Below are 23,637 nucleotides of genomic sequence, written 5' to 3' on the forward strand. Positions count from 1 at the left end.
TTTTCTACCCTCTGCCAGTTGCATCGTGTTTCCGACCACTTTTCTCTCGCTTTTTCCCTCTCTTCATAAGCGAGATACGTAATATACCCGACATTATATTTTGTCACGCAAATGACACGTTACAAATGAATCCAAATGCACTCCGAAAATACGCATCTTTAGTCGCGTAGTTTTATTGCGAACTTACAAATCGTGAAATTACAGTCAAGTGATGATTAAAACATTCCTCGAACGATTATTTTACGTATACTTCGTATGAAGTGTGAATATTTCCGTTTCCGATTCGTATTTACATCTTATCATTGTTACAATTGCAAATCGTGTACATAAATCGGTATTCACTGATTTGAAAGTATAATATACCATATGGTCAACTATGATTCATTCGGTTCTTGAAATACAATCTTCGATCTGAATATCTGTATGGAATTTATTTTACCGGCATGAATAACTTGAGACGTTTTTTGGCGAGTTTCCGTTACAGGTACCAAAATATACCAACATTTACCAAAACGACAGTGTATAGGTAATTGTCGTATGAAAACCATATCTTAGAATATTTTTATACAATTTGGTACCATACACCAGATACTAGGCTCAAATCGCCTTTTGGACAGGCATACTTTCAAAATCATAGATCTGCTCCGTTCGGTGTCGCTATCTTTAACCAGCGACCGAAAGCTTCTATGAAGTCTTCGGTGGTATTAAAGAAACCTATCACAAACTTTCGAGGTTTGCAACGGCGATTGTTGCAACGTACGAAACATTGCGATAGCGATTAAAAACGAACATATCGTGACCTTTTTCTCACATTTATTTAACATACATTTAATATTTTTCAACTTGATAATGCAAGTAATTTGTTTTCATGTTAACTATGTTTAAAGTTAATAGAGATAATTCCTGATTGAATGAACGAATTGATCATAGAATTGTTGAAAACTTTACGAAACAGGGTCAGAGAGGAAACCCAGATTTTTCTTATAATTTCATGACAGCGTAAGATTGAATTTTAACACCGGCAGAATATTCTTAATAGGAATAAATTGTATACCTCGCTGGTTTGTATAATTATAAGACGCAGGCATAAACTCTCCGTGACTATCGTGTTAGTTCAGGGAGTCGGTATAGACTGTTAAAAAAAAAAAATTCCACGCCTCTATATACCTATGTCACGATATATGTACGAGAACTAATAAAAGTCACGTTGAAGGTTTTTTAAAGTTTTTGTTAACGACACAAAAAACTCGAATGTTTCCCAGGTACTGACGATAAACCTGTTTCTAGCAGTGTCATCATTTTTTTTCTCTCACACGCGAGAGTGAACCTGATAGATTAGAAGTATGCAAATTTCGAAATACTGTTTGGTAGTTCAGAAGCAGTTTTCACTTTTAGCCACTGTTTCCGGTATTCAATCACTGTTTTTATGAGCGCGGTTTTCTATTGAAACATACCGTGAGTCATAATTTTTCTGAAACTGTTGAACGAAGACTTAAATTAAAAATAATACTTCCACGTATTTCGCATGGTTTCCAAGTCATTCCGATGTTCATCACCGAACTCTTGGTTATTTATTAACCAGCTATTTTTGAATCTACTGAAACAGTTTCAACTAATTCAAAAGTATCAAAAAACGCGAAGTCGAAATACGTTTAAAAGTCATCGAAAAAATAGGCGACAATCGAATCACTTTGCAAAATTTACTTTCAAATATCATTTGGCCTGAAAGCTTTTCACTTTTGTCACTCCGAATGTCTTTTTCCCTCACTTACAAAAAAATCATTTCCTACAGTTACTGAAAAATTATAACAAAATCGGTATCGTTACAACAACGATTTGAATACTGTTGGAAGCAGAAGGAAATGTGGTATTCCAGTAGCTGTTTAGTCTGATTATAAATATCGATACACATGCTCTGGTTATCACAACGTTACATCTGACTGTTTAGTTGACTACATTCTTCGGTGAAACAAATCTTTAATATCATTTTATCGTCGCACCAACGTCGAATCACCGCAATATTCACAAAATTTTTTGGTCACAGCTACAAATTTATTCATTTTCATTTTTCCTAGGTGCATCCTCCTGACACTGCTGCTATGCGATGACTAGAATCGCATGTATACGTACGTCATACGACTAGACGAAATAAGTTTTCGTATGATGTCAGATTGACCATATTTATTTGCTTATTTACTGCACGGAAGCAGTAAATAATCCTTTCTTGTTTAATTTCAGCTATAAAATTGTTGTATTCGTAACCTTCAATTTACTTGGATTCACCTTCGAATTTTCATGTCGTTTAATAAATTCCCGTTCTACCGAAATCTTCACAGACACATGACGCATTATCAAGTAGACAAAAACAAAAAATTTCATTACAAATTAACTAACTTATTGTCTGAGAGCCGATCATCTTGATTTTACTATTTCCTAGCCGTATAGTCAACTTTTTATTATTTTCCGAAAATGATGAAAACATCCGAAGACTCTCAAATAGAAAATTTAACAGCCAAATTCAGTCACTTTACCGTAGACAACGAATTACAAGTTTCACAAACAACGTCGCACATAACGTCGATTGAATGTATGTTACTCAAAAACAAATTTCCGCGATCGTTAATTGACATCAAGTTTCTCAATAGCACCGGTTTTATTTCAGCCTCGGATGAAAAAAAATCTCGAAAACGAATAAACGATCATTTTCATTGGTTGTTGAACCAATCAATTACCTTCCCCTCTTATCATAGAATATCTGAGTATAATGGCTTTAGATTCTTTGGCGAACAGACAGCCCCGCGTGAAGTTAGCGGATTGAGGATTAGTCTTTTATCATACGATAGGTCAGAATCCATTTCCTTCTATACTTTCGCTACTTTCTTTCGTATTTTTCTGGATACATAGCGAAATAGTAATTTAAATCATTTATCTTACAATCGCGTCATCATGACTGCCAAGCCTGTGGTGTGGCACCCTGCAACGCCGATACGACACTCCGATAACCTCGTGTCGTCTGAAATGATACGCTTAAAACGTTTCGTGCCATCTTACGAAAGGTTAGCCAAATCGCTCGTCCCAATTTACAATATTGATATCGACTTAACGCGCAAACGTTACCCGTGATTACCGGAAGCTGAAGTCGTTTTTCCAGTTTGATGAATGAGAAGAGAAAAAAAAAAAAAAAAAAGTAAACAATCTGCGAAATGATTATAAATTCCAAGCTATATATATTTTTAATTTTCGTCAACATACTTTCGCTTCGCGCTGTGTAAACACCGCGTGACTGAAAAGCCAGGTTTCGTCATTTCTCTACCTAAAATTGTAGAGATTATTCGAAAGTCACGTCTAACGAAGACGACGCGTATTACCACAATCGAATACCGTCGGATATTCACTGCATCTCGTTTAAAACCAGCCCCGCATATAACGTGTATCGAATCTAATATTTGAAACTACCAGCGTCTGAAATAACATTCCATCGATCTTCTCGCCGCATGATTTAGATATTTCTGAATACAAAAAAAATTAATAAATAAAATAATTTTTTTTAAAATTCCACATTCGTCAGAGAATGTCATCCGATAATGGCAAAAGTAATTTCGCACGACTACGCACGGATGTGGAAACAGGAACGGACGGCATGGGAAAAAAACTTAAATCAGACACCAACTACAAAACGCACCCAAAGAATCTACTTGCGTAAGGTAATCTTAATGTAAGATATGCTCGGTCCGACGACTTGATATGAAAATATCACGTGGTTCATATGTTGCCGTTCTACCTTAATATCCCAGTTAGAATTGGACGTATGTGACTTGGTGTACGGTTAGGTATGTTAAGACAGGAATACCCATAACGGCATTTCTTAGGTCGTCAATCCTAATTTGCGAAGGAAACAAGAGTGCCCTGAAAAGTATCGCAGTAAGGTGCAATTCAAAGGCAAACCTAACCCGACAGCAGCTAATCCGAAAGCCCGTAAGAGGATCGAGGATAACAAGCCGTTTTACTGTGCAGACGTGGTTTAAAGTAGAATAATCTTTCTGTGAGTGGAAGATAAAATAGCGGTTATGATAACGATTGAAAAAGTTTGATAAAATAAATTTCTTCAATTTTATTCTATTATACATAAATCCAATCACTTTCTCGGAAATTATGCTTCCGTACGTTTGGATTCATGATTGATAAAAATTCAAACCCCGCCGTTGCTTAATCGGTAAAATGCGTTATCGTCTTATTATTGTAAATTTATGCAAGAATAAATCCATTCTGAAATGTGTGCATTTATAACTGACTAAATAATTGCAAGATCTGAGTCCGGAATTCATTCGGACCAACTGGAATTGCTGACAATTTTTCAACCAGACAACAATAACTCCTTATCTCCATCAGGTGTTGTTCCGACATGCTATCGAGTCCTGAGGCGACATTGCAATATGTTATACTTGGCTGTCGAACGCTGGAAAATCTTGTCTCTCTATGAACCAGTACGTTAATAATGGCCAGAAATAATTAAAAATAGATTATGCCTAATTGTTTAAAATCGGTTGAATATTTTCCCATCATACGAAGGAAAAATATTTCAAAACGATCAGGTGACGTCCGAGCAACAGCTTGTGATAAATCTCTCACTACTTGGTACTCGATTAAGGCCAGTCAATTACCTCGTTGATAATGAATGAAAAAGAAAAAAATATGCTATGGAATACTTGATGAAAAATTACGAAAAATACGAAGGAAAATATTACAGAACGTTCAGTTGAAATTCAAGCAAATGCTCGTTATAAATCTTTTATTAATTGATACTCGATTAATCCCACGGGGGGAGGGGGGGGGGTATAGCTTGAACGGTCTAAAGTCAAACCTATTTTCAAATTTTTTTTTTTAAGCAAATGAATTCACTTGAAACGATTCAAGTTTGATGGGTCTATTATTCATAGTTTCAGGAAAATTTCAGAATTCTTTCATTGAAATTAATAACAAAATGGCGGTATGGCGCATATATGTAGCAAACAACTACGTTTTCAATCCGGTGGCGCAGATTCCTCGGTCAATTTTCATCCGATCGAATTGAACTTTTGACACAATCTTCAACACTTGTCTATCGATTCGACCTCGTGGCTAGATTTCTTCATTTCAAATCTCAACATTTTGTATTAAATTTAATATCGCATTTCTATGATCGAAAAGTGAAATTTTTTGTTTACAATTCTAAATATCTTTTTTTCAACATTTGGGCTACGAAGTCGAGCCTGAAAAGGTGTTTTCAACTTAAAAAAATTTTCTCTATTTGTTACGAGTTGGATCCTTATGTCAGGAGATGCGCCCCTGAAAAAGTCCTAGAGTTCGAAATCGTTCGCTGCTCATATGCTCATTTTGTTATCAATTTCAATGTAAGAATTCCACAATGATCTTGAAACTATAAATCATGAAGCCTTCAAACTCAAATTGCTGTAAATGATTTCATTTTCTTGAAAAAAAAAAAAAAAAAATCCTAAAAATTGGTATGATTGTAGACCGTCCAAGCGTTACCCCCCCCCCCCCCCCCCCCCCGTATTTTTAAGGTCAGCCAATTAACTTGTTAATATTGAATGAAAAATGAAAAAATACGTTGTCGAATACTTAATAATAAATTGGATATTCGAAACACCTGTTAATCGATCGTTACATGTGTCGCACAGCCCCAGGCTGCAGTACCAGTACATGCATGTAATGAAAAATGATGTGAATAGTTCTTAGAACTCCTAGAGCATATCCGGTTCGCTTGAATCTATCGGTAAAATGTCATGTTGGGACGGTTGAGGTGGACCACTCTTACTGACGTAAAAGCGAGTTGCAATATTCTATAACAGGTTATTAGTACATTCGCAAGTTGTAATATGCAGAAGTGACCGTCATTGATCAACAGGCTACGATCGATTCATAGATAGGAACGACGTAATTTACATCCACAGAATAATATTATCTTATATAAGGACACAAGAGGACGCCTCTTCCAATCGAATAATAATGAGCTGAATATGAGTATGATTTTGAGTCTCGCTGAGGAATTATACCGGAGAGTAAATCGAAAGATTACCTTGAAATTTTTTCAACTCACAGAGCAAATGTAAATAAAAAATAATTAATTGCACATTGACGAGGGCTATTTGTCGCCGAATCAAAGTGTTATAACCAGCAATACGCTTAAGGTCTAAGACAGAACCAAGAAAGCGAAAATTTTCATCCGTGGATAAATAAGCAATGAATAATTATCAGATTATTTATCCGAATGTAACGCCATGAAAAGCGACATTTAATCATTGTTCACCCTTAACCTGGGCGTTATGGAGTTACAAATTACCTGTCGTCATCCCGTCGACCTGTTGATCAAAAAAACCGATCCACGATTCGCAGTGGGGAGTTCGGCCAGCGTCATCCTCGTTCGACCGCCAGAACTCGCGATCCTCCAGGGGAGAAGAGCCTTCGTTCCCTTTCCCCTTTCATCGCGGGACGCAAGGGGCGTTTTCATTTCGATTTTCCACGGAAGGGAAACGCGGCAATCAATTGAAATTCCCGCCGGTAGAGGAGAGAAGGCGCATAAAGTCTCCTCGTCTCTCGGTGTACTCTCGTTAGCTGCTACCAACCAGCAAGACAAACTCCGGTGGGGTCGGCGCTCGTTCTTTCCAATTCACAAGCGACGTTCAGTCATCAGTGTGGCCCGAACCGTAGTCGCGACAGGATATCATCGCGCCGCAGTCCTCGTCTGGTTTACGGGTAGGAATCTATTTTTCACCTTGTCTCGCTCCTTCCGATTTTCCCGCAATTTCCCTCCCTCTTATCGCACCCCGTTTCGCACACTTTCGCACGTGGGTGCTCGTGCGAGCCGATCCGCTTCCGGAGTCCCGTTACGCGCAACGTAATTGCTCGCAAACGCGTTTCTCCGTACCTACCTGCGGACGATTCGAAACGGTTTAAATAGCCGGTGAAAAGAATCAACATCGCGGGTTTCGCGGAGCTTATTTCGCGCGAATGGAGGTCGAATTTACTTGGACAAATCTTGGATCTCTTTCTGCAAGTCCGGGGCATCGAGAGCAAGCAACCGAGTGTAGTCACGGTGGCCCAGTTTTGACCCCGACTTAATCGACCCACATCGCGCTATCCTCAGTTTTGATTTACCACTCGTTTTTGCCACGAAGGATCGAGAGATTAAAACCCCCGGGCAATTGCCTAACCGAAATTATCGTTTACTGTTAGCTAAGTGCAAATAAGAATGTGTCAAAGGAATCTCTGTCGCGTTATAAAGACCGTAATCCATCACGGACTCTCGTAATACGCGCCAGTTATTTACTCTTAAGACGAAGGATCCACGCTATACTGTTTACAGTATCAACGGACTCGATCTTGCGTAATCTCGATCTAACTTCCTCGTGAAGCCGCGGCAGCTTACGTATTATATTGTCAGTTTTCATGGTTCCACCCCGCTGCACGTGTACGACGTAACACAACGTTACTGGGCTTTACTGACATCGGTGTCGTAGGCACGTGTCGAATCCGATGGATTTTCCCGCCTGCTAAAAATCCTAGAGGGGATGAAAATCCTGTTCAAACGTACATATGTGCTTACGTGTGCTGCGTGTAATAACAATAATGAAGGCTGAAAAAACCACCAAACTTCCGCGAGGCGAATGAAAGTGTCTACAGAGAGATTTGGGTATAATATTAGAAAGTAGCTCCGGACAGTCGGCATGGTCGCTTTAATATCTCTGCTATTAGGATCTCTTTCTCTCGCTCTTTCTCCTCTCGTCACAGAGTCAAGACCGGTCAAATTTGCCTGGGATTATCACAAACAAAGTCGTTTGTGTCTCTCGGTTATTCGGCTTTCGAATCGTGTGTTACGTACACGCGTCTTAATTAACTTTGTGGGATTTGAGAAAAGGATAAACGCTGACGCTGCGCGTTGAGACGGATTCTTCTCGTTCCCTCCCTCACCATGACGACCTGCTCACCCCATCACCTTTTTGTTACAGATGCGAACGTCGGGCTCACCCCTCGTTCGAACCGCTGCACCCTGCAACAACGTTCACGACGCGGGCGCAGTTCTTCGCCTTCGACTGACATCCGGCGAGGCCTGTGGATCCTGATCGCTGATTCCGATCCGACTGGCATATACGTGAAATAACGTGAACCTCCGTCAAAGCGGGTCTGCGAATACACCCCTGATAGAAAGGCGAATTTTCAAGGCGTTCAGTGTTATGACAACGAGCTAAAACGACGCCGGCGATCGGGGCGAGAAGTTTTCTCAAATCAAACGCGCTACTTGCTGGATTTATTGTTTTTATAACGGGTCGATTTGTGCCGTGATCAAAATGTCGTTCCTACGATCAACCGGTGACGTTATCGGCTTTCTCCTCCTATCCCTGATAGCCATCGTCGAGGGAATAATCAAACTGTTCACACCGTTGAAATACAGAATGAAAAGTGTTTCCGGTGAAGTAGCCCTCGTCACCGGGGGTGGAAGCGGCTTGGGGAGATTGCTCTCCCTGCGGCTGGCCAAACTTGGAGCCGTCGTCGTTGTCTGGGACATCAACAAAGCCGGTGAGTATTTTTTAATATGCATTTTAATATATTCAACGTTGTTTCAACGCTTCTTAGCCTAATTTCCACCCATCGTTAGTGGAATTGTTTACTTCTAAACGAGTCCCAGCATCGCGAAGCCGTCCTTTGGCGATTACCTTACACGTTTTACTTGAAATACCGCGTATTATACGCCGGCAGAATACTGTGAGTTAGAAAATGTTCGTTACCAACTTCGAAACCTTCGTGATACGGGAACAGGGTAGATAAATATTTTACGTTTCTAACAAAAATTGCGTAAAGCAAATCTTACAATCGAAGATAATTTGAGCCGTTCGCTCAAAGAATGATCTGAGTTATGCGTTACTCCAATAAGTGTCTCTGTAAAATTCCGTAAGATTTTATGCAATTTTTATCTTTTCGTGAGTGGTTTAAACTAGGTGCGTAACCTATTACCGTCCGCGGAGTGAACTTTTAATCCGGTTCTTCTCCAAACGACCAAATTTGAATTGGGTTATTCTTTGAGCGAACGGCTCATTGTAACGTACGCATCATTTCATTTGTCAATTAACGAATTTGATATTTCAACGCTTGAACCCGCTCTTCGCGTTTCTGTTTCTCAGTTTTACCTTTCCGATCCTCTCACCTTACGCTTGATGTTCTAAATTTTGTTACGTTTCACCTATAGAACCGGCTCGCTAACTGAAACACAGGTGAACTTTCTCCGTTTCGAACGCTTGTAACGCCTGCGAGATTTTAACACGTGTGAATTTTAATTTTAGACCGTGGTTGTTGCGCGTTACGATCAAACGTGTAATTATTCAATTTTTCCCAACACATTCAATCTCAACTCTTCTTCATCGCCTTCGATAACGAACCCAACGTATACATATATTATAATCCTTCAACGCTCTTTCAACATATACAAATCAATTTTAGTGCGTTAGATATTATGCAATACTTGTGTTTGTAATGTGAGATGAGAAAATGAATAAATAATAATTATAATTGAGAACACAAATAGTTACGCAAAGATACAGGCCCTAAAGACACACTTTGAACCGTCAATCGTTCACATATAGGCGTGTATCACTCACACTCATGCGTGTATGAAGAAAACCATATATGTACGCTCGAAAAATATGTACAAAGGAACGAATTTCTGTTACGCAACTCGCACGCTAGTTTCATAACGTCGGAAGTGATTATGAACGGAATTCGATCAATTACAGGTGGCTTAGGTTCTTCTCATATTATTCGTGGCGAGGAGAAATTTGGGAAAATTTTACTCTCCAGCTCCGTGGAATAAAATCCAATTAGCAAAGGACAAGACGAAAGGTTATCTGTCCAAGTAAAGTGATCGTAAATTTTTGCCACAGCACGGCAATAAAAAGTTTCAGGATGTATAGGAAATGTTTTTAAAATCGCTTTCATGTGAGCCAACAAAAGAGAAATATCTCTGTAACGAATTGATGACGTAAATGCTTTGTAGCTTGAGAAACACGAGTTACGACCGATTCCCTCAAGCTGTGTTATCAGTTAATGATGTGCATTAAAAACAAATTAAGACCCGAATGAAGTCCACGTATGGGTATGTATTTCATTGAGTCACACGGTCCTGTATAGCTTCACCACCTTCGAAAATAATTTAATTCCTTTGACGAGTTTACTAACGAACCTGCCTCGTTGTCCATGTGATAAATAACCTGCACTTATTGCTTTGCGAAGTTAGGTTGCCTCATAAAGACTCGTTGAATTTAAATATTTGCTCGTAAAGTAAACTTTTTCGCATGACATTTTTCCCCTTCACTTTCTCTACAACACGGCCAAGTGCACATCTAAACGATCTTGCCTACCGATATAACGTTGCAAGTTACGGTACGGAGCTGTTCTATGGGGAGACGAGGAATAAAACGACAACAGTTGGGCATAAAAAAGAAAAGCAAAAGATAAAAAGATAAAAAACAAACAACAACAACAACTAGCCAAGCCGCGTGTTCACAAGCGTATACACATATTACTTTCACGAGGTTTGCAAGGGGATCCTAAGTGGTTTGAAACTGCACTGTTGGCGCTGGCTTGCATTGAACAGGTCATGGACACCGTCTTATGCAACGAATGAAAAGCCGAGTTGATTACACCCTCCTTAGATCAACGTGTGATAAACTGCATGAACAATCTATTCGCGCTACTCGAGCGTATTTTTTTACAAGGCGAGTTTAAGTTATCGGGAAAGATTTTTATGAAGCTCAAATTTTTCGTACTTGCTTGGTCAGAATTGGTGAGATCGCACTTGTGTGCAATGATTTGCATTTTTTACCGTCCGTTTTCCAATGATGATGCTTAACCTGTGCTCGAATCAGATCACAAATAGCGTATCGAATTCTTACCGACAACGAGAGCGTGAAATAATCCATCACTGAATGAATCGACGTGTGAATTGACATTGGCAAAATAATTTTACAAAAAATAGCGGTCTGTCATTAAGGAAATCATTTTTTTTTCCTTCAGATTTGTAATCCAGTGATGTAAGTATTAAGCGTCGTTCCTTATTTACACAGCTACGGAACTTGAGGATTATTTATAGCGCAGTTCTCGTTGTGTTTATAAAAAACCTTGCGATGGCAGCTGAAATATCCTGACACGCAGATTCCTCGAGTAAACGAATCAATAACCATGCTTCCGGGATATGAGACACGAAATTCAGAATGTCAAGATGCAATTTTGTCCTTGAGGGCCTGACATCAGCATATCGTTATAAATTGTGTTTAAATTTTTCTCACTGTTTTGATAACGCATGTTTATAGCGATCAGCATTAACCGCGGTTAGCCAATTGCCACGTGATCAGTGTCAAGCATATAATGAATTAGTGGTAAGCTGAAGTCAAGAAAAAACTTCGAAACTCCGGCCGAGTTTCATGTATATATAATCTGTTAGATAGTCCAAAATCAGGCCAAGAATGAGATTGATTAATTCTGCTTCAGGCTTGATAATCACATTTTTTTTTCACAGTATCGCGAAGACACAACACAGATTCAGGATATCGATGCCCATTCGTTCATCGCTTGTTTTTCTACACAACATTGTTATCTTGCGGGCTCAAAGGTGGTTTATAATGTTGGAAGTAATCGTACTGCTCGACAACTCGTTTACAATAACATAATCCCATGTTGTGCGCTGATAGTTGCAATCACGAAAAAAGTGAAATAAAAATTAACGACAAGTTTATGCAAATACGAACGAGATCAATCGCGCAGAACATCGTTAAATACGTTACCGCCTCGATTGCATTCCAAGCATTTCTCCATACAGCCACTGACACAATTGCGTCAGAGGCTGACGTGCCGATACCTGGTAACACGGTTGCGAGGTCGGTGTAACCCGGAGAATCTATCTAATCTACCCATACCGAAGAAAATTCGAAATGTCAGTGAACACGACTTGCTCGTCGACTTACAACTCATACGGATCGCCAAAATGAAATGCTAATATTCCCGCGGTGTACAAACTTCACTACACTCTTATTGTTAGCCATCCATTATATTCGCAAATAGAGATTGAAACTCTTTGCTTGGGGTCACTCTGGGTGCCAAGGATATTTCGTGGATTATTCATTATATCGTCCTCAAAAGCTTTGACGAAAGTGAAACTCGCGCCATATCGTGACGAACAATTTATTGTCCGTTCTTCCTCAATGCCCAAATTCATGGCCAATAAAGTTGTTTCGTTAACCATAACACTTGCCCTGCTTGTATTGCTTGGCAATTGTGAGAACTATGTGGCAATTCGCTTCAGGGTCTAATTCTCCTCACATACAGAATTGCGATTTTATTGCTATGACGTGAGAAGGGAGAGTCATTTCATTGTCACCATTGTTAGTGGGTATAATCTACGTACGCATGTACGTCAAAATACATGCCCGCTTGTACAGTGGATACGCGTATACTATATATATATATATACTGCTTGAAAGTCATCGAAACATCTTGTGCAGGGTGACAGAAGAGGAACGTGATTCTGCGATACGTATTTATTACGAATAAATATTTACCCGATCGATTACGGATAAGTTTGACCTTTATGCCTGCCCCGAATCAATGCATTCGGTGTAAAATCGACTGAAAAACACAGGCAAACCAGCCACATACCTCTATTCACTTTGTTTTTCTCATTTAAATGTATTTTTCTCTCTCGTTCGTTTTATTCACTGGGATAGACGATAAGTAGAGACGTTGTAGTCATACAGATGCATGGCATCAGGTTCATATTCGCATCAGCGAAAAAACATCTCCGAGCTCTATCATATAGCGTAATGAATAATCAGTCAGGATTGTTAGCTGCCAACTTTTTCATTCCACGTCCAGCGCGTAACATATAATTCAACGACGACGTATTCGTTAAGAAAAAAAAATAATTTAATTCCGTCACTCGAGTCCAAAGCCCGTTTGAAGTTTTTTGTTTTATCTCATCATTACCTCGCGTGGCTTTATTGCGCCAAAAGAGTTGTGATAAAACAATAATTTTATGATGATTCTACATGCAACTTGCCTGTATCGTCTCGAGTGTGAAGTTTGCCCTCGAAATTTATGTCAAGATATTACTGTGCGTTGGTGAAATTTTAATTGCACTGCGAAGCTTGCCTCGAAAAAAATTTCGCTAATTTGTCTGCAACTGTTCAGCCAACCTGTTGTTTGTTTTTACTAACTGATTGTACTTTCAAGTTCTGTGGAATATTCTTTTTACTTTTGTCTATTTTTCAATATTTTTCACGCGTCATTTCAATGTTGAAAACAAAACTGCTTACGGATAAGGATAAGAGGTAGGAACATCTTTGCTTCAAGCATGCATTCATCGCAACGATCTGAGAACTCCCTTGAACCGTTCGAAGGCTAATGTATGTATGACGGCTCACAATTAGCCTAGGTAAGGCCGGACTTCGGTCCAACTTAGGGAAAGAAACAAAAAAATAAAGAGAAAAAAACGTGTGGTGGAAATAAATTTTAAATGGCGCCGAGACAAAAACCCATGGAACCAAGGTGGATCACAATAACCGGTATACAAATTTCCACAAATGCCATGAATAATTAGAACGAGTGTGTAAGACGGGATAACCATTAGTATATAGTTAATCGCTTTTAAAAATAGTCGATATGTGAAAGTTTTCCTTCCTATGCCATTAAAATGTTATTAAACAGGTATTAAAATTTCTTATTGTAATCATCTCACGTAGAAGCAATGCGGATGTATAATACGGATTAATTTCTGTTTTGTCGAATTTCATTGACTCTTGGAAATATGGAAAATTCATATTTCAATCAGGCTTCAATTGCCGTTAACGTCGAGTCTAATTAACACGAGAGTCGGAGAATGGTCAATTAGGAATATCTATTACGATAATGATCCGGTATGACTATATACTATGCGTGCTTTTCACCATCCGTTTTTTTTTTTCTTCTTCTTCGATATTTGAAAAAGCCATGATCTACTATATACGCATTAATTAAAAATACGCATAACCCACACTGCCTACTGAGATTCCAAATAAGCCATTGGCTAACCTTCTGTTAATGTAAACTCAAAAAAATCTATCTCAAGGTGCACGTATATTTTTCCCTGAACTTTATTATAACAAATTGAATCGGCATCGTGAACATCGAGTTGAACTCACTTTTATTGCTTATCCAAATCATCATTTCTACACGTCCCAGTCGATGCGATACCGACTTACTTGCCTGCAAGTTGTAACGCAGCAATGTCAAACGATCGGCGTGTTAAACTCTGTTCTAGAATTCTCAAGGTACAATCCATATATGCAGCAATGTATTTACTTACTTGAAAAACTGGTTGTCTAGCGTAGAGATTAAACCCTACCAGACTAGAATCTACGACTAGAGCCGTGTTGATGCCGTTTTCAGACAAGCTTAGAGTTAGCCTTTGCAACTTTGCTACTCACACGCGCAATCGAGAAACTACAGTCATACTGTGGAGATATCTGATTGCCAGGTAAGCCTCGGCAGGCAATTTTACTTTGAAATAAAATGTCCTTACCCGTGATGGGAAAAAATATTTGAGGTCCGCCGTTCGTGAGCTCTACACACCTGAATAAGCGTTCGGTGACACAAATCGCAATCACGCCGACGCAAATGCAAATCAACTTGTCTTTGAGATGCTTGAATTATTTTAACGTTAATTAAAAAGGATCAATATCAATGACCGATCTTTTTTCAAGAATTTTTAACCTACTAACGACCAACGACAATGGCACACGGCAGGTGAGAGAGAACCTAGGTGATGAAATATTTGAGTACGTATCACGATCGTCACGATTCTTATCAATTACAGCCGTAAAAACTAATCGCAACTTTAATCAGTATAACTGATTTATAGAACAAAATTATCAAACCCGGTATACACCATCGATTCACAGACTTGTTTCAAGTTCTCATACAGACGAAAAACATTGTGCTCACGGTGTTTGATTAACATGAATTTTGGCCCATAGACTTTTTAACGTGCGTAAATATTATTGTAAGTTGAATAAATATATATTATATTATTATACTGTGCGTCACAAGAGATTTTTAAAAAGAAACTCAACGAATACCTCTATCGACAAACCGCTCTATTGACAATAAGTCAATGCCGAATATTCACGCAGTATATTCTCATATTCCGACAAATATGCAACGGTATTATTCACTAATAACGGATACGAGGTATTTTGGTACCTATAAGATACACGGTTCTCATTACAATTTTACATCCACCTTTAACCACACGTTATACCGTTTCACTTAGGTATGCATGAATATGACATAAAAGCCAGATACATCGCATTATCATGTGTATATGAAGTCATTAACGATTCATTAATATTTATAATGCATGCATCGGAAAAATACCATGCGATTAAGATAATTTTAAAAATTTTCGCTGCGGACTTCCATAGATTGTAATATGGTATCAATCTGACACTACCTGATGCGAAATTATCAAATTGACCACAAGAATTGTACCCGATGCTTCTCGACGAATTCCTTTTTCAACTATAAGTAATAACGTTTTACAGCCGGGTGGATAAAATTGAGTGAAACCCGGATTTGAGGATCTTTCTCTCTCTTCGAAGATTGAAACTACTTGTTTAAACAGCGGAACAAGTCGATACAGGTATTACTAGACCGGTTTATTTCAGAACATTCACCGGCTACACTGACCTCAAGTCGTCACGTAACGAATAAGAAGATTTCCTTATATTAGCTTATCGCAGCAGTTTATTAAATCACAAATTCTACAGACAGCAGGATCGTCGAACAAATACGATAGATCGCGAAAAAATTGTTTTTCTCTTTGTGCCTTGAAGCTAGAATTTCGTCGTGGACTTAAGTAGGTGGAAGCCAAACGTCAGCTATTATTCAGAGGCCCTTTCAAATCGTCAGACATAACAGACACCAAGAATAACTTAAGACCGTGAAAATCCGATAGCAAGCTTGCCTGTGAGGTAAACCAGCAAGGAAACAACTCATACGTTCGTTTCCTTCAGGCACTTGTACAGGCTAAGAGATAGGAAACACACGACAGCAATCTTACCGTCACCGTGCCAGAAGTTGTTCAAACGCGAAGGCATTCAACCAAGTGTGCATGGATGAAGCACGGCTGTAATGCTTAGGTACCCACTAATAAACAATTGCCGCGTGAAAATACCTACGTAATCACGAAATCTTATTTCGCGAAATAAGTGAAATTAATTGCGAAATGAAAGTGCAGATCGCGTTGTACTTGGGTACCCGTATTTCTTTCGTAAACCAGTAAATACATGTTCTACCATTGTTTACTAATTATCTACTCTCTACTTCTAGACATCCTTGATTATTAATTTAAAGAAAAAGGAACTTTAAATTTATATAACAAAAAATTATGCTGATCAAGTTTAACTTATTACAAAGTTATGTTAAACTCCGTAGACCTTCTTAACTTTGAAGTTGGGCGAATATCTATGTCTACAAGTTAGCGACCCAAGTCGAGGAAAAATGAAAGAAGGTTTGAATACTTGATAGTTGCGGAATCCCTGAGAGCGTGCCGCAAGCATACCCGTGCGAGTATAAATGTAAGCATCAGGATTACAATATATTGCGTAATCGTTGTACGCAATTGCCATTTGTGTTGAAAGGATAACCGGCGCGAATGCGAGATCTTGATGCAACGAGGACTTTCCAGTTTTCTCACAAGAGAAGAAGATCGGGTTTGCATTTCGCGATCTGTCAAATTCTTTTCTACTAATCGTCCACAAAACTGCCTGTCCGACTTGTGCTGTGCCAAACGTCTGGAACTCGAATCCATTAAACTGGTGAAAGGAGCGTGTGCAATTGGCTAGGAATTTTATTATACACCAATTATTACTGCTTGGAAATATTGAACTTTTACTAGTCATGGGCGGTGGATGGGATTTAATGAATAATTAATGATCGAAGTGACGTGTTTAATATTTCAACAGACGAAGTTCGGCTATTTTAATAATATTCCGATGACAAAAACTTGGTTCGAAAACTCGAGTAATGTTTTTCTCGTTTATCGTCCTTTTCAGGAATTGAGGAGACTGTGAAACTAGTGCAAGCAGCCGGGGGTTTATGCTTCGGATATGTTTGCGATCTGTGCGATCGTGAAGACGTTTACGAGAAGGCTGCTATCCTTCGAAAAGAAGTGGGAAAGGTAATTGTGGAGTTTTCCTAAATTCATATGCGATAATAAAAACTGTGGATCCGACTTCTGAATATACATGTGTTATCAGTGTCTCTTCTCGTCAAATGGAACTGCATTTCTTATGGAAAGTTAAACGAATGTTATGTAAAAATGTCTGAAAAGGTCAACGTCATCGCAGCTAGATAATCGATAATTATGCATTACCATACGAATGGTTAAACAAAAACGGAAATATATTCGACACTTCTGACATACTTTAACGAATGTTGAAAAATGAATTTCATTTTGTGTATAATGTATGGCGTTTGCTTTTTCCAGGTCACAATTCTCATAAATAATGCTGGCATCGTGACAGGAAAGAAGTTTTTGGATACCCCTGACCACCTAATAATTCGCACGATGGACGTTAACGTTATGAGCCATTTCTGGGTAAGTGTGATTATTGCGTTGACGACTTTGAAATATAAAGAATGGTACGTGAGCCGTTTGAAAATTACTCGATTTACTATACGTAACAGGTTACACAGCATAATAATTGCTATTAAATGAATACACACTGTGCGACTGAAAGTTTGCGAAACGTGGCTAATTCGTGCGCGAAGAAACAAATTAAGTTGCATTTATCAATATTGCAATGTTTCTCGGCTATCCGGCGATTATCAAGTGATATCTTTCTCTGCACAATTCCTGAAGCCTCAAAATCCCATTTTCCCTACTTCCGCCGTGCCTGGTTTCCCAGGCGTCAAATAGCATGTTGTAATACCTCAGGGGGTTGAAATATTGAAAATAGAGGTGGCTGGTCGCAGTCGGGAAGAGTTTTTCGAAGTTACCAATCTGCGTGAGCTCATCTTCGTAGGTAATTAGGTGCCTCACGTCGTCGGGAGTGAGAATTTCAAGGATCGCGGTCAGATAGTCTGCCCTATTTTTGCAACGGGCGAAGAATGCTTGCTTCCGCCTTTCTTCCTCGCTGATATTCACTTCAAAGATCCTGGAATCGTGACACACTTGGCCGAGTCGATAGCTCCGCGATAAGCTCTGAATATCGGTGACCGACAAGGTGTTCGGTAGCTGATAACCAGCCATGTTTAAGGCATCCTTCAACAACGATCCTTTGACGTTCGACTCGACAGGCGTGTCATTGCTCATGGATGGACCGCGGTTTACCTCCAATAGCCAGGGCTTGTAATTCCGATCAAGGATAACGTCAAAGCCCAGGATCTCGAAGCAGTTGTACCGCGATGGGTTCTGAGCTTTGAGCACTTTTTCGACGGATGGTTCCCCGGAGATAAGGGTCTTCACTACTATGTCTTTCATCTCGCTCCATATCCCCTTGACGTCGACCGAATCGTCGCTCTTCTCCAAGAACTTCCAGAGAGTCTTCAGAGACCACAGATGCCCAGATTGCGAATCTACCGACGAGGGTACTCTGTATGCAGCGTTTGTCCTGTTTATGTTCGTGTTCGTGAGGTGCATGCATTTCTCTATTAGGTAATTTCCACCGTCGACGTACTTCATCGTAGCAAAACGGACCAAGCCATCCCGGTAAAGATATATCCTGAGCGGATTGAAGCTGGTAATCAAGACGTACAATCTTATGTCGAACTTTTGGCCACGAATTAATCTTGTCTTCGATAAGTATCGCTGGACAATCATCGAACGATATTTCGGTATCTCCCACCACTCGTTCACCACGCGTATTCCGTTTCCTCGATCGGCTTTCGGTGGCTTAACGATCCATTTTTTGCCACGATTTTCCTCCCAGACCTGACGAAGCCGCCAACTCTCTTCAGGCAGAATATAAGTCTTGGGAATAAAGCCAAATGCCTCTTTTCCGAACTTACTCGCCATAACATTAACGTGTCTCCACAGTTTGTCTTTGCATGATAATTGTAACGTCCCTGGAATCCTGTTCACCTTCTGAAATCTCTTGAGATCACTGCTCCGACTAGGTGGCTTGTTGCAATGTTTTCCCCATATTCCACAGCAGTCCGACAATTTCTTTGTCAACGAACACCCCGATCTGAGAAAAGTTTTTCGCACTATGTTGCTGGACCGTTGATTCGCCAGACTGAACTTCAAGTGTTTCGTGACACTTCCTGGCATCTCACTTCCTCTTTTCGCATCAAAGGTGCAAAATTTAACGTACGGCGCGACGTACGGAAAGAGACTGCACCTCAAGGGAGAGTTTTTAACGTTTTGCCAATTCCGATTGAGAATCATATTTTGCTCTGTGATATCGACGTACAAATACTTGTCGTCCTTGTGGTTTTTCGACTCGGTGCTATCAAGGATATACCGCGGCATTATCCAACATCTGCTGGTGCATGTTGCTACGTCTGTCATCATCGATCAGGTTATAATTACTTCAGGATGTTGGTTTGAAATTTTCGTTTATGATTAGGCTTCTGGAATCTACGAGGATTTTTTACGTTTTATTTATTCATGTGATACTTTATACTTGAAGATTTTTTTCCGTGTGTGCAAGACTGTAAGAGGCTGTTTCAGACGTGAGCAAGGTGAAATTGTCCATAATTAAATCGTTGCCAATTAAAATGTACATGTTTAGCTATTCTATCTCGTTCAACCTGATCTCCTTGAAGGTAGCTCGAGATCAGTGTGACGAATAAAAAGTTTATACATAGATCTTCGAAAATCATCAATACATTCGGAACTATGACGACGAATGTGGAAAACCATATTTACATTGGCTGACCTGCACTAAAATTAAAAATGATCCTAACGATTTCAGACTGTGAAAGCATTCCTTCCGGAAATGATGAAAAGCGACAAAGGCCACATTGTTAGCATCGCTAGCATGGCTGGTTACGTGGGTATTCCAAAACTGGTCGACTACTGTACTTCCAAATTCGCAGCCGTTGGATTCGACGAATCTCTCAGGATGGAGTTAGAGGTAAGAATTATATTTCAGCTACCACATGCTAATCGTGCTTATTCGCAAATTTGTAATTTCGGGCTCAAGTAGTGTACTAAGCTGCAATTACAGTGTATAAAAATTCAAATATACAGGTGATAAAAGACATAAATGACACTGCAGTCAGGCCGGTTAGGTTGTCTGGCGTAATAAGTCCCGGAAAATATTCGAATATCATCTGTTATAAACAATTAGCTGCAACTTTTTTCGGCTGTATTAAACCATGACTCAGTTGTATTTTTACACACACTACATATACGCCGTTGTGCATGCGTTATATAAGTGTATACTTGAACAATCTTTGCAGCGTCATTCAGAACTCGAAAATTCACAACGCTCCCGGTTGAATCAAGAACCATATGAGATTCCCGCTTCATCCTCTCCTTGAGTCGTCAAATTTTCCACAACTTTTTTCATTGTATTTCAGGCCGAAGGTTACAACATTCAGACGACGGTCATATGTCCCTACTTTATTCGCAGCACGGGTATGTTCGAGGATGTACAATCCAGGTAAGAAATTCATCTAAAATGATTCTGTTAACATAACTGATATTTATTCATATCCTCGTTTATTGAAATTCATCGTGTTTACGGTCTAATGACTCCCAAGCTGCGATCTTCACTCTGTCCTTGCTTCTAATTACTTATATCGCCTGTCATTATTATTCATCACTTTTATACCCAAGTGTATCACAAAGACTTGTTTTCAGGTTTGTTCCGACTTTGAATTCCAACGAGGTTGCTGATCGAGTTATCACGGCGATGCGGTGTAACGAGAAGTACGCGATTGTACCTGGCTATCTCCAAGTCATGCTCGCTTTCAAATGGTGAGAAGAGTCTCAGTTCAGGTTTTACAGAGGGGTGAAAGAAGTTGAAAAAACTAGCGGGTGGAGGGGGGGGAGGGGGAGTTATCATTGCGACATCATCGTCAATTTTATCAATTCCTCCAGGATGTTCCCGTGGACTTGTGCAGCGATGTTCTTGCGAGGTCTGGTCCGGGACGCGTCTCCGGGTCACGAGGTTCCTGCACCTTCCAAAAGGGAATCCGCGGTCACGAGCATCCCTTCGAAAGACCAAAACGGCGCGACGCTTCATCATCAAATTGCAAGACGCGTATCGAGCTCAGAGAGGAAACCGTAAAGGTGCTCAATCGCTCAACATCCTTCGCTGCTTTTGCGGCTTCCCGTACCTACGTATATACGGTGATTTATTCGTTGTTTAACACCGAGTGCGACGCGACGCAATCATTCCATCTGGTGTTCTCTCTTACCAGAGAATCTTGTTCAGCTACGAATAAATGATGATATATACAACAACAGATATTAAATGATAAGTCTCGCATATTGAACTCGTCACTCCATCAACGGACGAATTATTAAAATATTACACAAAATGTGGACATGATAATAATAGCGACGTTAAAACTGTTATTACTAATCAAAGTTATTGTCCATGCCGTGATGCAGAAGTCAAAGATCTCACTGCATCAGTGGAATTTATAGGGCATTGGGGAGAATATTGAGATTCGAAATAATCAGGAAATTACCCTGCATTCTGAAAAATTCGACTTCCTTTCGGTAACTTGATTCTGTGGGGATACATGAAGGGGACCACCGTAAGGTACAACTTTTATAATCGAAAATTGAGACAAATGCCTGAATCTTCATACGCTAAAGTCACTTTGAAATATTAATATTCGTTTCAGTGCACTCCAGTGGGCGAATATGTATTTGCATCACGTGTGCATGTCTTTTAATCTGTGGACGGGAATCTTCAGACAAATGTTTTTCGTCGTCGCAGACGTGCATGTATATGTTATTCGCTCACGAATTTATGATCGTGTACAATATTCCGTGTGAGAAAAACATGTAATTAAAGAAAGCGTCGTTTATTCGTTTTTGAACTAATAAGCCTGACGCGAATTTGGTATATTTTACGATAGATTGACAGTTTTTTTTTCCAAGGAAGTCACACTCGCATCTTAAGTAAATGATAGTTACCTCGTTCCGTATAGTATGAGACTCTATAATCGCTGGTATAGGTATGTGCGTTGGATTACGTAACAAATAAATATTAATAAGAGAATAAGGTTGTGCTGAATAATTTTGTAAGATATGCAATTGTTATTTATAGATATAATCACGGTGTAATATAAACTCTATGAAATATATAAGTACTAACGATTTGCAACTGATCATCAATAACTGTTACATGCACGAGCAAAAGGCGTACCTACTTTCTGTCTGCACAAGAACACGTTCCACAATTCCACCTTTTATCGTATAGGTAACGTTTAAGCGTGCAAAGTGTTTAATAACAGTAGCGGGGTGAAAATGTGGTAGCTCTGACACATGATATTAAGTATAGATTAAGAGTAAGTGTATTATATACGTTGTTGTTGTTGTAAAGGTTACACAATTCATGAGGTAATTTAACGATGAACGATGCACGATTGCACACGATTGACCCGCAACTCCACGCACGATACGTGATCGAAAGTTGTTATAGAATCCAAACAAGACCGCAGCTACGTGTCCGGTCAATTTTTAAGTGATGATGTTTTAAAATAAAACTCGGGTGAAGAGTGTTGACAGAGAGAAGGAAATCCAGAAACAACTTTTGACTAAATTTCTTCTTCGATTGGGTTTTTTCGTGAAAAAAGTGTATATCAATGCTGGGCATAGAAGTAAAAAATAATTAAGTCACCCACGTGCCAAGTTATATTACGAAATCAGTGGAACTATCCGATTGCTTGTAACATCCACAGTTATTTTTTTGGATGGAATTATTTTCAGTTTCTCCGTGCTAAACACTTATGAACAATTTTTTTTCATTTTTCAAATACAAAGACCCAATCATCGTTATGGGGAAAACGGAAATCACTTCCAGCCTCCAGACCGAATTCATTATTACCTACATGCTCGAGTGCATTTTAGTGCTTCATTGTCGTTGAAATTCATTTCGGAAACTAATTTTACTTTACTCGAAGATTAGATATGTTAGGCCAAGTGCCATTCCTTGCCTTCTAAATCGCTGCGCGATAAATTTGAATAATATATAAGTGATGTTTGTAAATGATAATATAATCGAGTAATTACGATTGATGTATTTTTAGTAACATTTTCGTGGTTTTTTTGTTTAGATTTTTTTTTTTTCTTATTAATAAAGTACAATTTTACACGACACTACGGTTTTTACACGAGAATGATCTATTTTTCAATGACATTTTTTCCTGCTCGTTTTTATCTGTTATCCTCGCTGCACACCTTTGCTACATAGATATAGATACTATTTATCTAATCTCCTTCCGCGATATATTAGGTAAACTTAGTTACCTTATAACTACCTGTACGACCCACTTTTCCACCATGGGCAATCAAAACATAATAAAAGAAACAAACGTGACACAACCTGATTCGGAATTTCACCTGTAGAAGTCACGTCCAATGTTATC

At 39.2% G+C, this 23,637-nt stretch overlaps 2 protein-coding genes across 2 annotated transcripts; one reads left to right on the forward strand and one right to left on the reverse strand.

The window, feature by feature from the left end:
• Positions 1–6,603: 6,603 nt before the first annotated feature.
• Positions 6,604–21,648, forward strand: LOC124412917 (short-chain dehydrogenase/reductase family 16C member 6-like). Its single transcript, XM_046893142.1, has 8 exons — positions 6,604–6,753; positions 8,007–8,574; positions 17,136–17,260; positions 17,570–17,680; positions 20,001–20,162; positions 20,611–20,693; positions 20,894–21,010; positions 21,134–21,648. Exons 2-8 carry the CDS (start codon positions 8,346–8,348, stop codon positions 21,321–21,323), a joined length of 1,017 nt encoding a protein of 338 aa, XP_046749098.1. The 5' UTR covers positions 6,604–6,753; positions 8,007–8,345; the 3' UTR covers positions 21,324–21,648.
• LOC124412904 (tubulin monoglutamylase TTLL4-like) lies at positions 18,236–19,624 on the reverse strand. Its single transcript, XM_046893116.1, has 2 exons — positions 18,486–19,624; positions 18,236–18,438 (listed from the first exon to the last, which is right to left on the reverse strand). The coding sequence occupies exons 1-2, from the start codon at positions 19,595–19,597 to the stop codon at positions 18,387–18,389; spliced, it is 1,164 nt and encodes a 387-aa protein (XP_046749072.1). The 5' UTR covers positions 19,598–19,624; the 3' UTR covers positions 18,236–18,386.
• Positions 21,649–23,637: the final 1,989 nt, after the last annotated feature.

The sequence above is a fragment of the Diprion similis genome, chromosome 2, assembly GCF_021155765.1.
Source record: "Diprion similis isolate iyDipSimi1 chromosome 2, iyDipSimi1.1, whole genome shotgun sequence".
NCBI classification, from domain to species: domain Eukaryota; kingdom Metazoa; phylum Arthropoda; class Insecta; order Hymenoptera; family Diprionidae; genus Diprion; species Diprion similis.

What these genes read in the sequence shown, in the direction of transcription:
- LOC124412917 (XM_046893142.1), top strand. Translation starts at nt 8,346, where the DNA reads ATGTCGTTCCTACGATCAACCGGTGACGTTATCGGCTTTCTCCTCCTA. An exon ending in TTCGAAAAGAAGTGGGAAAG is followed by an intron (nt 17,261 to 17,569) that starts GTAATTGTGGAG and finishes TGCTTTTTCCAG; the next exon opens with GTCACAATTCTCATAAATAA. An exon ending in ACGTTATGAGCCATTTCTGG is followed by an intron (nt 17,681 to 20,000) that starts GTAAGTGTGATT and finishes TAACGATTTCAG; the next exon opens with ACTGTGAAAGCATTCCTTCC.
- LOC124412904 (XM_046893116.1), bottom strand. Translation starts at nt 19,597, where the DNA reads ATGATGACAGACGTAGCAACATGCACCAGCAGATGTTGGATAATGCCG. An exon ending in AAAGCTCAGAACCCATCGCG is followed by an intron (nt 18,439 to 18,485) that starts GTACAACTGCTT and finishes TCCTTGATCGGA; the next exon opens with ATTACAAGCCCTGGCTATTG.